Source organism: Pieris rapae, chromosome 9 (genome assembly GCF_905147795.1).
Source record: "Pieris rapae chromosome 9, ilPieRapa1.1, whole genome shotgun sequence".
NCBI classification, from domain to species: domain Eukaryota; kingdom Metazoa; phylum Arthropoda; class Insecta; order Lepidoptera; family Pieridae; genus Pieris; species Pieris rapae.
Genome location: NC_059517.1, coordinates 1703778 through 1718113, shown reverse-complemented (window position 1 = coordinate 1718113; position 14336 = coordinate 1703778). Strand labels below are relative to the sequence as shown.

The window sequence follows — 14336 nt, the reverse complement described above, 5'->3', positions numbered from 1 at the left end:
ATTATTATGTTAATAGAATGAAAACTTTATTTTCATGATAACTTGTTACGCCAATTGCACGCCATCAGAAAGCAGTTAAATTTTGTTATAGTCTTCTCGTCTCTCGTATGGTTTTTAATCCCTAATAGTATACATAAATTTGATGAAATAATATTATAGAGTTTTATTTGCATGCGTAAAATACTTTAGCCAAGCATCAACCGTCTTACTGTTATTAGAAATTGTCAATATGAGCACGCAATGTCTTCTGTTTTCTTGGAAAGAAATTTGCTCGAAAATCATTAAATTTTATATTATGAAATTATATAAAAAAATCCCATTTTCATTTTCAATGCCTTCAAAACCCTTAATTTAAAAAAGGAGATTTTTTTCTATAACTAGCGGACCAGATAGACGATGTGCACACTTAATAACAAAAAAAAATGTAAATCTAAATCATTCCGGTATCCACTTAACACAATAAATTAACATAATACATGTGTTTTTTTTCCTTTTTTTGTAGTTTTCTTTTTTCTTTTTTTTTTCTTTCGTTCTTTAAATATATGGATTTTTTTGTCCTCTGAGTAATTGTCTGTACATCGCTCGAGAACGCTAATGCAGAATATTTTGCACCTATTAAATAAACGAATTAAATAAAATTTATAAAATTAAAATAAACAAATTTATTAAAGATGAAAAATTTATAAAATTTTGTTTTTTTTTCAAATAATAAAAATTAAATACCAATAATCAAAATATATGTAATAATATAACGTAACGTAAAAATGTAACATATAGCCATCGAGTCAGTCATAAAAACTACCAACACACATTGTTTGTTTTCTAAGTCAAAGACCTTTTCAATATCAGCTGATCTAGCAGGTCGATAGATGACATAAAGCCTGTCTAATAGAGAATTTCATAATTCTTTAAGGCCAATTTAAGATGATCTCATTGATAGAGTGAGCTTGCAACACGCCACGCTTCGCTGCTGAAGCAAGGCGGGCTGTCGACCGAGACATGCCTTGGTTTATGATTCTTTAGATATATAGGAGTAGATAGTGAATATTATATAAAATACATAAGGGCATAAATTATGGACGTTGAGCGTAAATAGTATATAGAAATATACGACAGTCATGCCCTCTAAAGATAGATTTTTACCATGAATATCGATATTTTTAAGAAAAGAGTAAACAATCTTACAGCGTACTGAAATATTAAGACCAGTTTTTACCAAACTTTTATGTGCACTGCCTCAGCCTCACTAAAATTCTTATGCCCCACTTCATTCAACAAATTATAAATATACATATATATTTTTCATTTTAAGGAAGAAAAAAACTAGGTAATTGTTATCGATAAAAGTAAAACATATAATGAACAATGCTCATTCCAAATAATTTTTATATTTTTTATACTTAATTAAGGGGACCTTAACAATCATATTGCCTCCTGTGGGGCTCGGGCCACACGTTGGGGCACTTTATCACTTATATAGACTTGGCGCGTACATATGGACGTATGTCAAAATACAATACTTTTTGTATAACATATGACGTATAAAGATAGTGTTATATAAATTTAAATTAAGTTATAAATAACATATGCAATTTTACAGTTATATACGATTATATATCGTTATTAAAGTCATTCACGCAATTCTTTCACAAACTAAGGAAACGCGATTAACTGCGCAATTGTACTACAAACTAATTTATATGACATTGATATCACTTCTTTCTATATGTAATAAAAACACGTGCCCTAAAATGTCTAACCTGAAAAAGATACAAAAATGCTGGTTGCTTACCATTTTGACGCATTAAAACGAATAATATTTTAAAACCTTTACCGTTTAACGACAATTTACAATCGTACGTTACGATAAGAATCCAATTCATGAAGACGTGAATGTTCGCACTCATTAATCGGTAAATATTTCAGTTGTTTCAGACTATACAATAAAATATTTGTTTAACGGAAATAGACGCGATGTTTTTTACGACATTAATTGTCCATTGAGTGAACTGACAAAGGGTTTGCTTCTATTCCTTTACTGTAAGAAATAGTTTTTTTATACATGTAAACTATAATAACACTGGCTATATTTTGTAAAATACATAAATAAAATAAACATAAAACGACGTGTCAAGTATTCGTTAGTGAGAGACTAATGTATATAGCGAAGTGTTGCCTTAGTGGCTTCAGCGTGCGACTATCATTCATAAGGTCGTAGGTTCGATCCCCGGATTTATTTTTATTATTAATTATATTTGTTTAGTGTTTTTTTTTAGTAGTATTAAACTTGGTTAGTATTAAAGTTTACTAGTATTCAATTTCATTTGGGTTAAATTTTTGCGCAAAAGTATTGTCTTTTTCACACAAAACACTTTTTCGATTTCCGTCATTCTTAAAATTGCGACTGTCATCGAGATCGGCAATAAGTCGTTGCTTTAGCGGTTTTTTAAATTGTTGCCACGCTCTGAATACTTATTCAGATGCGAGAGTTATAACGACAATTACTGGCTATAACCTTATCTTTTGTACTTAAGTTTCTGAATGATGTTATTTTGTAACTGTTTTTGTTTTACGCTCTATATGGCACGGAGGTTGAATATATTTTGAACCTTCATAAAATCTTAACCTTCTAAGCCAGTATTTACCGACGTGGGTACAATTTGACTATTCGAAATTGTATTACCTTTGCTAATAGAAAATGTAACATTTCAGAACAAAGTCCAGTGGTGGTCTTGTGGACAGCAAGGAGCCAGTGCCTGCTCCTTCACCAGCTGACTCCGGAGTCTCCGAACTTGAGAGGGATCAGCATGATTATAGGTAAGATTGCATTGATGTCAATTGACACGACCTCCTCGACACAAACTATAGTCCATTTTACTCTTAAAAATTGCCGAGTCGAATAGGTAATCAAATTCAAATATTTTATGAACTCTATGAGATAAGCTTTCCGAGACTCGTATCTGGAATACCAGCTGTTTAGTTACAGTATAAATAAATAACCTTGATACCAACTGCAGCGCCATCTGCCGGGCGGATTTGTTTGAAACCACCCAAACGCATCCTAGAAAGTTCATTCAAAGCAGTCCAGTAGGAGGAGTTCAGAGACATACACACGTAAAGTAGGATTATATGTATATAGATTTATATTCTCTGGTAGAGTTCATATGAAAATATCATTATAATTACGTGTTTCTATGAGCAAATAATCCAAAATCGTTACTAGTCTCACAGAGGAGCCCTGCTTAATATCGATGGATACCAATTAGTACTTTGTATTAAGAATAATTACTATTTTGTCAATAGCTTAAAATAAGCTAGCCTTTTCTTAATATTGATATAAACAAATGATACTATTTTCTATTTAAATCAAAGATACTATCTCGCTGTTATCTAGCAACCGCTTTTTATAATACATCTAATATATTAAAAATCGTTCTATTAATTAAGTCTTATATAAGATCGATAACAGGTTTCGTTTGATCAAAAATTATAATATCAGGTATCTTAATGATATTTGTGAATATAATTTAAACTAGGATGAATCCTTTATTTGTGCGAGCAGATGTTTCTTGCTTTCATTAATATTTTATATTTGATTTACGTAATTGAAATCAATTTAAACCTACACGTTGTAACTTTATATATAAACATTTAACTTTTGATTTTAGCGGTATGTAGTTATTTTTCATCCACATTGGCTATATGTTGTATAACATCCCGCTACGTCTGAATATATGCAACTAAAATCACACAGTCCCTTGTTTTACGTATTATTACTAATTATCGAATGGTTGTTATTATACTAGATACAAAGTTTGACTGCGGGTTTTTATAAAATATTACTTTATAACGAAACTGTAATCTTAAATAGGGTTTTTCAACAAGAACTTTGTTTTGTAGATCAGAATAATACATGACAATTATAACGACAATTATAATAGATAACATAAATTCAAATGTGAAAAAAAATATTGGTTTGGCAATTAAAAATGATATCTGTGAAATGGCCACGACTAAGATAATGTCGATTTTTAGTCAAGTTTTGTATCACTTTTTGGCAATGGTGGGTATAATAATGACATATATTTAGAGATATAAGGCTGCAATCGATTTAATTGGCTCCGTATAGACTAAAGAAATGAGCACAAAATGTAATCCAGTTGTCTCAATCTTATGATCAAGCCTAAACTCAATATGACTTGTAAAAATGTGCCTTTTTCTTTGCTATAAACAATATCTTAAATATTTAATATTATGAATGTATCTTTACCATCTTTCTCTAATTTCAGTACAACTGACCGCTTCCGCAACCACGACGCACGACTACGCGCGCCTCGACTCATGCTGCAGACGTACGGCGGGAGAACGAGAGACGAAAGAGACAGTGAACTGGCCAGAGTAAGAAGAGATAGAGCGCTATTGAGGCAGAGATTAGAGGATACCGAATGGAGTCTCTGCCAACGAGCTGGAGAGATCGCTCTATTGAAGACACAGCTTAAGGATGCTCAGGTGTGTATTGACTTGTATTCTGTGAATTATTTGCCTGATTGTTGGCTAAGGAAAATTAATATTTGACGTTATTAAAAAAATGGATCTTAATGGTGCATTTTTTCTGCTTCATGCTTCTTGTGAACAAAAACAGAGCGATATCTGTTAAAATTATATCAGAAACAAAATTTAGAATTGTCAAAACCGCATGCTCAATGCGTACCATTAAATTTATTTATTTATTTTTATTTATTTATTTCCTTATTTCCTATTTTTACAGTAACTTAATACTAATACAATAGAAAACTAAGCTAAACTGAACTATAATTTTACTCTCATAATTTATTAGGTCCTATTTTCCCAATACACTTCTATTGGCCATATATCTAGGAAAATAACACAAATCAATAATGGGTATTTTCTTATCTACTTTCTCAATGATTTCTCTTTCTTTTTATGAATCAAGAGTAAATTAACGCTACAACATAACACGCATTCGTTCATGGTTTATTTAGATAATTGTAATCGCCCTGGTAATGATTGAATGAACCACCATCGCAATACTGCATTACAAAATCTTTACTACACTTTCACGAATTCCTTTCTTAATCTAAACTCTCTTTTCAGAACGAACAAACTACTAAAGGACACGAGTATCTCACACTGAAAGCCGATTGCCGCCAACTCCGTGAAACCCTTGACAAAAAGGAAAAAGAAATCATGAGACTCCGAGCGGAATCAGAAGACAAACAAAAAACGATCAAAAGACTGCAATCCGATGTTGACAGACTGACGAAAGACCTAAAGGACAACGTCACCGACCTGAACAAGAATAAGGAGTCTAGCAAAAACGAAATAGACAAGTTGAAAACTGAACTGAAGGAACTGAGACAAGAGCTGTCTGACGTGTCTCTTAGTGGATATGAGGGAATCGATTGTGGAAGGACCATGAGGGGCATTTACGAAGTCTGCAAAACAGAATACTGGTCAGCTAACGACAGTGCGCTGGACGCAGAAGTACAAAGACTTAACGGTGAACTCCCCGACCCGTGCAACGAAGCCTGTCCAGCCAACGCAATGGTGGACAGGCTGAAATGCGAACTAGAATCTAAGGAAACCCAATTTAACAATGAGAGAAGGAAATGGTCGGAGGAAAAGGACAAAGTGCTCCGGTACCAGAAGCAATTGCAAATGAACTATGTACAAATGTTTAAACGCTCGCGCACCCTTGAGGCGGAGATCGATGGGCTGAGATTGGAATTGGAACTTTGTAATAAAAACATGAAGAACATGAACCACGGAAAAACCATTGAGTTGTAAACCAAATGTTTAAAGTTATTATTTATTTAGACTTTGTAAATATTCTTGCCGATGTCGACTTAATACTCAATAGAGTAAATTGTACATTGCTAGGTTAGAGAGATTAATACTATTTTTATAAGAGTTTTCATATAGTTAATAAAAGTACCTTAAAATATTGGTGTTTTAATTGAATTGATAGTAATGACGTATTTATTTGTCACGCTTATTAATGACAAATATATAACTTAGTTCACATTATACAATATAGGGTACATAATTCTCTCTCTTAATTACTTCTTTAAGTAACAGTTTTAAATAAATATTAAACAAACACACAGATATGACATGTTCACCATAGTACTAAAACATCTAATAGGTATAAATAATTAAAACATTTGCATAAAATCAACTAACCCGATTTTATACATTAATATTTTATATATATTAATATATTTGAAATAACGCCATCTGTTGTTGAAATTATAGACAATAAATAACAAAAAGCGCAACTGGTACTGAATGCAAACAATTATACGGGTGTATAAGGCACTTTTATTATATTACTAACTACATAATTTCATTAAATATACAACCTTTGTGTACACCGTACTTAGGATTATTAATCCATCACTTTTAAAATTCTTCGACTATTTGTTGTTGTATATTTGTATTCTGAAATTTCTATTTAGAGTTTGTGACGTAGGTGCTTAAATTAAACGATAATGATTAAAGAAAGTGTTTATTTCTCAAATATATATAAAACAAACTCCAACAGACTGTAGTGTCACGTCAGTTCGAAAATATTCTGACAAAAATATGGCATGACGTAAATAATATAATATGCAACCGTGAATAGAGAATATAATAATATGGCATGACGTAAATAATATAATATGCAACCGTGAATAGAGAATATAATAATATGGCATGACGTAAATAATATAATATGCAACCGTGAATAGCGAAGTTGGGTTGGGTAGGCCTTGTCGACGCGTGGTTCAAATCCGGGAGGTACAAGTTAAAAGTATCCACATGGTGAAGTGGATGATGCAAAAGGGGTATGTCAGGACCGTAACGAGTGGATCTGCCATAATGAGTACGTACTTCAATATATAAAAGATTAAAATCCAAATATACCACAATCGAAAATTATATTTAATACAAAAATCGGGAATCACAAGTGAATATTCTTTTTAATTAAAATAATAATTTACAATTGATGTGATATATATATGTGTTAAGACTATATTACTAGATTTGATCGAGAAATTTTTTTATCACGTTTTTTTGTGAATAGAAGAAGCTTGGAGGTTTTTGTCTCTCGCTGCATCTGTAACGAATAGTATCTTATGTAGCGTTACTTAGATCTTGGAAAAATATTTATGGATCGTTATCTACATATAGTCTAACTTGCAATAGCTGGCTGTGACATTTGCGATTTCTAAATAATACTCTCAATCTGGCCACTACTGATGCCACTAAGTGATTATAAATATTTGGGGTCTCTATGGTTATTTACAAACGCAGGCTGTGAATAATATAATATGAAACTTATTAATATCTAATTATCAGTACTATTTCAATTAATAATAATTTAAAATTTTCATAGAATCTTCATTTGTTTTATGGATTCAAATTCAATTCAAAATTCAAAATTTATTTATTCATGTAGGTAACAATGTACAGTTATGAACGTCAAAAATAGAAATATTAAATGAATTTAATTTTACATTTACTGCCATATTTCAAATCAAGATAATCTATAACATATACTTGCCTAAATCTTGGTTTTTTAATCGTCGGAATTTATTTAGCTTCTGGAGCTGCTAGGAGCTACACTATTTTGTCTTAATTACCTGAGAGACAGATGTAACGACGGTTCGCTTTCTAAATACGTGCCACCAATGTTCCAAACCCATAGTAAGGCAAGCGAGGCTGATAGCTACAAAGGTAACAATAAATACTCCACCAATGTTTTGAATAGAAACTCCGTACGATTCGTCCACTTTCTCACATTTAGCGGCTTCTGGATTATCATTCCACCATTTTTGTTTGAGTGCTTCTAGTATACGATCGTTACGCAACTTTATTATGCTAAAAGAAAAATCTTTATTAAAATTATTTGGAATTTGAGTTTCATTTTTTCATTATGTTTTGAAAATTAACTTTCGTTCGTTTTGTTAACTATTTCCATCTAAACCTTTCATTTATATTTCTTAGGTTGACAGTTAAATTTTTTATGTATAATAATAATATATTTAATAATAATATTAAATATATTATTATGGAATTGATGTTTAAGAATATTTGAAAATACTATTCGTAAATCATAAAAATTCTCCACAAATTGATGCAGATATAAAGCTGAGAATGTATAGCTGTCGTCCGAATTTATAGACAATTAAGCTTACACTCGATCAAACTGATCTTTTAGTGATGATCCACGTTGAACCGCGATGGCGTAAGGTTTTCTAGAAAATTCATTTCCAACGTTTTGTAAATCACAATTCGTCATCACAAGATATCTGTAAAAATACCAGAATCGAAATATATATACTCTATAACAGAAACTTGTGGAAGAACGAAGTGAACCCTACAATACATTGCAGGCTGACCTGGAGGCCCCAGATTCCAGGAGCCCCAGGTCTCGTCTTGGTAATGTGCACGATGCACATCGGGTGACGACTGACGCCACGTTGCGGCGCGTGGCGTTTTAATTACGTGTTTCCGCTTTAATTGTGGTAATCACATTGATTGTAACCGCAAATTGTAGTTGTCGATACAATGTCTTTTATTTTAAAGGGACTCAGTCAATAGCACTGCCTAAAACCACGATAGAAAGTTCAAGTAGAACTGGATGAACCACACATTGAGTATAAATTCAATCCAATCATTATTTAATTATCAATAACGAATTCATAAAGTACCTTTATTATGTTAAAGGGAAGAGAGTTGCCTACGACACAGGAATCCTAATCTTTCGTTTTAACCTAAATATCCTTTTCTTAGTATGTATAATAACGTTTTTTTTTTCTTTAAATTTAGGTGGAATCGTGGGAAGCTCAAGAGTGAACGCGATGTAGGATTATGATGGGCACTTTCTGATCTACCAATAAAATTGAATCAAGTTGAAACACCTCAAATATCCAGTTTCACTAAATTAACTATGTATTACATTTACCTGACATTATTGGCATTAGTAATCCACGCGAAGCCATCCCGTGAACTTTTAGAAGCTTCAACTCTAGCTATAGCTTCTTCTTCTGAATTCGGCATCCCGGCTTCCTTCATCGCCTCCCACATTTTCGTATATTTGTTACTAACTGGGTACTCCAAAACATCTAACTTTGCTCGTTCCACGTCACTCAGGCTATCGTTAAGAATAATTTCTTTCCATATCCTGGTATAAAATAATGACAATCAAAAAATTATTTCACAAATTCCATTTCCTGTTTGTTGAAGCCTAGTGTGATATAAGGCATTTGAAAGGCACGATTCGTGGTCATCGTGACAGTAAAGATGATGATGAATGTAATTTAAGGGACCTTCTGTCTTAGGGTTCTTGTCTGTCTCACATTATTAGCTAACCCAACATCTTATTCAGACCACGCCTATCTTCCATGCATCTTTTATGTTTTAAACCGGACAGAAATTGCAAAATATTTCATATTTCCTCGATTTATACACTAAACACTGATTGTGTTCTAAATTTGAAGGTTCTGTGTCTGCTAAAACTATTTTAAATTTTGATGATCGGTCAATGACAAAATTAAAAATCTTTGATGAGTATTCTTTAACTACTGGTTCAAATTGAATGGAAATGAAATGAAATATATTCACCATACTACTATACATACTAAAACGCTCCGAGTAAGGCTAAAGCCAAATGATGCGGTACAGGTGCGGTGCGGCACCGCAATTATTTATGTGTGCCACACGGGCGTTGCGGTGGCAATATTTTTTATTACTCCCCGTCTCGTCGCGTCGGCGCGCTTGCGGTGCGAGACATAGTGTAGTAGTATGTTGTATAATGTTGCGGAGCCGAAGCGGTGCCGCAACCGCACAGTTACCGCATAGTGTTGCTGCGCTCGCATTTTTGTTCGACTTGACGCCCATTATATAAATTTGTTTTGTTTTCTTGAAAGTTTTACACTTACTCATAAAACTTGGCCTCAATATTTGCCATTCTTTCAAAGTAGAACATGGTATTAGATTGGTTGATAGGTGCATACTGGATCTTGTACTGTTTGGATAGATCATCCAAGGACTCTATTGGAGTATTCATACGCGAGACGGACAGGAATGCAGCCAAATTCGCTGAATATGATGATACTATGGTGAAACTGAAACATTGATATAAAACAAATTTGTTCTTCTGATAAATATAACTAAACATTTTGGGTACCTCTATTTCGTGATTCATAACTGTTAAGCTTTGTTTTTTTTTTTGTAAATAAAGTATTTTATTGACAACTTATTATTCGCCACAATATCGCAATACTTAAGATGTCGATAGTGTCAAAGACATAATTCAGAAAGCGTCTTTGTTATTTTGGGACTGCAACAGACTGGTTCTGAAGCTTGATATCGCAAACCGCCTTGACCTACACACATATCTATCTCCTAGGCACAAAATCAACCGAGTTCTTGCAGAACACTTGGGTTGCTCCCTCGTAAGACTTTGTAGGTCCCAGAATATATCAATACTGTACTTTTTTGTATTATTACCCAAAAAGCCACCAAGTAGCAGCCAATAACCGTCCGGAGAGGTTCTTGGGGGCCACCCCTCCGCCCTGTGGCGTTAATGACGTCATACAGAAGCATAAGCACTCCATCAGAGTGAACTCGCGTTTCTCGTCATCATCTTTATACACTTCTCGGTTATTCCAGTAACTGTATGGGCTCCATTTTTCAAAAATCCACATCAAGAAACTGAAACGTTTTCCCTTATTACAAATCGTCTGTTCAGTTTTCAATTTTCTTTATAAAGTTAGGAACATAGAGCCAAATTTAAACAATTGAAATATTTCAATTAATATTTTATTATTAATTGAAATGTTTTAAGAAGTCGTAGAAAGTCAATTGATGCATAGTCGGGGAACGAACCTACGAACGACTGAAGACCAACACTGCTCCCATTAATCTCACACATTAATAAAAAGCCAGGTGGAGTTCTTTGAAAAACCAATAAGGTTTTATACGAAAAAAAAATATTTTCGTGGTTGTTGTATTTAAAGAATGTCGTGAGCAATGTTTGGTTAAAAGCAATCCATCATTTGTTAGAATAAATAATAATGATGGACACTGCAATATTTACATGACAGTATGATAATGACGATCGCACTTATAATGTTACACAATAACCTACCTGTGACATAAGACTAATTAATTATGTAATTATTAGGTCCTGTTTTTTTTATTAATCAGCCCACTAAGGAATAGATCAAGCTCTGGATAAGTAATGTTCATTCTGTAATGTTCACGCAGAATTCGAATGCGAGGTGCCTGAACTCTTAGGTATTAGTAAATTAAGAATAGTTAGAACAAAGTACCACTTAATAAAAATATCAAAATGTACATCCGCCTCTCCTACAAGGGCGTATATGTATCTACTTTTATTTGCTGTAAACTTTATAAAGCCTTACCTAATAAAGAAATAAGCGGCGAGTATAGAGAACCAGACGTCATCTTCTAGAACCGTCAAAAATTTGAACAATGATGCTGTCGTTTGCGGTACCTTCATCAAAATAGTGATCCCGACCAAATCGTAATATGGTACTGTAAAGTCTATCACGTCCTCCCTCTCAGCCATCACAGACATCGAGGCCAGACCTATATCTGCCCTTTTCTCCATCAATTCCTTTACAATTCCATTCCAATTGCCAGCCTCATCGATGGCTCCAATTTTACCGTCTGGTGAAAGACTGATTTCGTAATCGAATTTGAGAATGTGACTTATTTCGTCTATCAAATCTATACAATAACCTTTAAATCCTTTAGGTGCTTGCTCGTCTTTTATTACAAATGGTATTTTCTGAAAGTACATAATAAGTAAATCCGAGGCGTTACAAGCATTTTAGGACTGGGCCTCAGACTTCTATATCTGTTTATGATAATTTGTCAATCTAATAGGTATGGAGGTGATCAATTGATCAGCCGTCACACACGTCGTTGACTTTTTGGGTATAAGGCAAGCCGGTTTCCTTACAATGTTTTCCTTCACCATTCGAGCGAATATTAAATGCGCACATAGAAAGTCCACAGTTAAACAACCGGGGATGGAACCCACGACCACAGGGATAAGGTCAGAGATACTTTACCTGATGCCAATTCTAAATCAAACATGAGATGCCAGCATCAATAAAAAAATCAATATGCAGTTGTCAGTGTATTTCACGTTTTCACGCATTTACTTACTAAGGCAGTAACGATTTTATAAACCAACGGAGCGGAATAGTTGGTCATATATACTTTTGTTAGATTTAAAACATTTGAGAAACCAGATTTCCACTTTCCTAACAACTTGGTACCAATTAAGTCACCATCCTTTATCGTCACGGCCGATATATTCGTTGTGAACTCGACGTAACTTCTACCGTTCATAGAACCGCTATTTGGAATAAAAAATGGTGCATACGTTGGAGCTTCTTTGATCTGTAACATATTAGTCAAATAATTAAAATGCAAATGGATGCTTCACCATTTTGGCCATAATGTCAGGAGAGAACTGAATATTTTCGGCGAGCTGGTAATGGCCGTAGGAGTGATGTCAGAAGGAGTTGGGGTTCGCCTACCCGTTGGTCTACCCATTAGACATTTCTGGGTCTCAACAATTCTAATGCACTGAGATTTGCTGAGAATGAGCTGTGGAGGCAACGAGTCGTATCGGTTAGGACTTTTCAAGACAAACACGTCCATCAGTAATGAAAACTACGAAAATGAGGAGAGAATAGTAGCATTTAATACTTACTTCTTTGAACGCAGTTTTTAAGTCTATCATCCTCGTGGGAGTGTTTTTACCATCAATGTCGTCGCAACCCATGTATTTCATGCTTTTTGGCCACTTGCCAGAGTCAAGTAGTGATCTGTAAATTCATAAAATGCAAATAACCACATCGAGAATCTGCAATTAAATGTGAAAATGTAAATGTGTTATAAAATGTTATTATCGTGTGTAAAATGAGCGCGAGCGCACTATAGTAATAATGGCCTATGGCCTATGTTCATGTACTAGCTGTAAATAAGTAATTAACCGGCTTGCCGATTTGTTATTAGTATTTAAAGTACTTTTTTATGTACTAGGATAAGTATTTTACAGTAATATGGTAGTAGTATGGTATAACAGGCTATCATTATTATAGTAATAAAGGTCATTACTTGATTGCCAAAAATGTTCGTAGTGACAAATCAAAATAGAATGCTGATATGATCTCAGGCTCTCCATTCATTTTGTAGATTGTTTTTAAATTGTTTAATCGGTCCTGGCTGCTAGCATCTGGAGTTGGTTGCATTAAAACAATAGTAGCATTGCATTGACAACTTATATTTCCCTTGTCCAGAGTCATTGCAAACCAAGCAGTTTTTCTACCAAAATATTCCTTTTCATTGGCGGCATTTAGCACGTTGTTAATAGTTAGCAAGCTACCGATAACAAAAAAGTTAGAAATTCCAAGCTCTCGTAAACTTTGAAGTTGTGTTTTGATATCGTCTTTACTGAAACTTTTCACGGGTGTTATCAGGTGTCGTGTTGGAATATTAAGTAAAAGAGATTTATATTTGTGATCCATCACTGCAAATAATGTATCACTATTAAATTCTCATTTATTAAGTTTGACAGCTGTTTAATAAGCTTTATTCTACCAACCAAAATAATCATCAAAAAGAACTGCGGCGTTTGTTATATCTTGCTTTATAATAATAGCACGTATCAACTCTGGTAGTAAATCCGCCGGTGGCATTACTTGCAGTAGGTACTGTGTTTGGTTTGAGTTTAGACCTCGCCACTGTCGAAGGTCACCTTCTTGGCCAAAAGACCCAGAAATAGTGGGCAAACCTAGCGCTGAAGTAAATGATTTGATAGTCTCTGACCCGACTCCAGTCGTTGTGAAATCAAGTACGACGTGTGGTGGTTTCTTTCCCGACACCATGTCTGTATATTTTCTACAAACTAAAACATCAGATATAATTAAATTAAACTGAAAATAGTTATGCATATTTGACCTTGCTAAAGCAATAATCGTATTTCCTGTAAAATGGTTATTTTAAATATCAATGTCTCAGCAGACGTTTCGACACCAAGTGTAGCAAACGTGCAAGTATAATAAACTCGGAAATAAATTAGCACGTCACTTCAAATGCTCACCATTTTCTAAAAATGCCTTAGCATCAGTCCGGTTACCGACGACAATAATAGGATCGACAGCAAGTCCCAAACTAGGATTTCTCCTAACGTACTCCTTAGCTACTTCAAAAGATTTCTCGGCCAAAGCGTTATTTTCTTCGTTAATTAATACTGAAATTTAAGCAGTTAGATCACGTTTGGGCAA

General features: G+C 33.8%; 2 protein-coding genes across 5 annotated transcripts in view; one reads left to right on the top strand and one right to left on the bottom strand.

Moving 5' to 3' along the window:
* LOC110992618 (leucine zipper putative tumor suppressor 2 homolog) overlaps positions 1-5965 on the top strand; it is a 77054-nt gene extending 71089 nt beyond the window's left edge. For all 4 annotated transcript variants that reach the window (XM_045629542.1, XM_045629541.1, XM_045629543.1 and 1 more), the window contains 3 exons: positions 2713-2817; positions 4290-4509; positions 5116-5965. In XM_045629542.1, the coding sequence (XP_045485498.1) occupies positions 2713-2817; positions 4290-4509; positions 5116-5808 (1018 nt within the window). In that variant the 3' untranslated portion in view covers positions 5809-5965. The remainder of the gene's footprint in view (positions 1-2712; positions 2818-4289; positions 4510-5115) is intronic.
* Positions 5966-6743: 778 nt separating this feature from the next.
* On the bottom strand, positions 6744-14221 carry LOC110992600 (ionotropic receptor 25a-like). The gene is made up of 12 exons (XM_045629499.1): positions 14153-14221; positions 13655-13957; positions 13168-13579; positions 12761-12875; positions 12208-12444; positions 11436-11824; positions 10519-10722; positions 9948-10133; positions 8972-9190; positions 8202-8315; positions 7647-7884; positions 6744-7120 (listed from the first exon to the last, which is right to left on the bottom strand). Exons 2-12 carry the CDS (start codon positions 13935-13937, stop codon positions 7034-7036), a joined length of 2484 nt encoding a protein of 827 aa, XP_045485455.1. The 5' UTR covers positions 13938-13957; positions 14153-14221; the 3' UTR covers positions 6744-7033.
* Between the last annotated feature and the right edge of the window lie 115 nt (positions 14222-14336).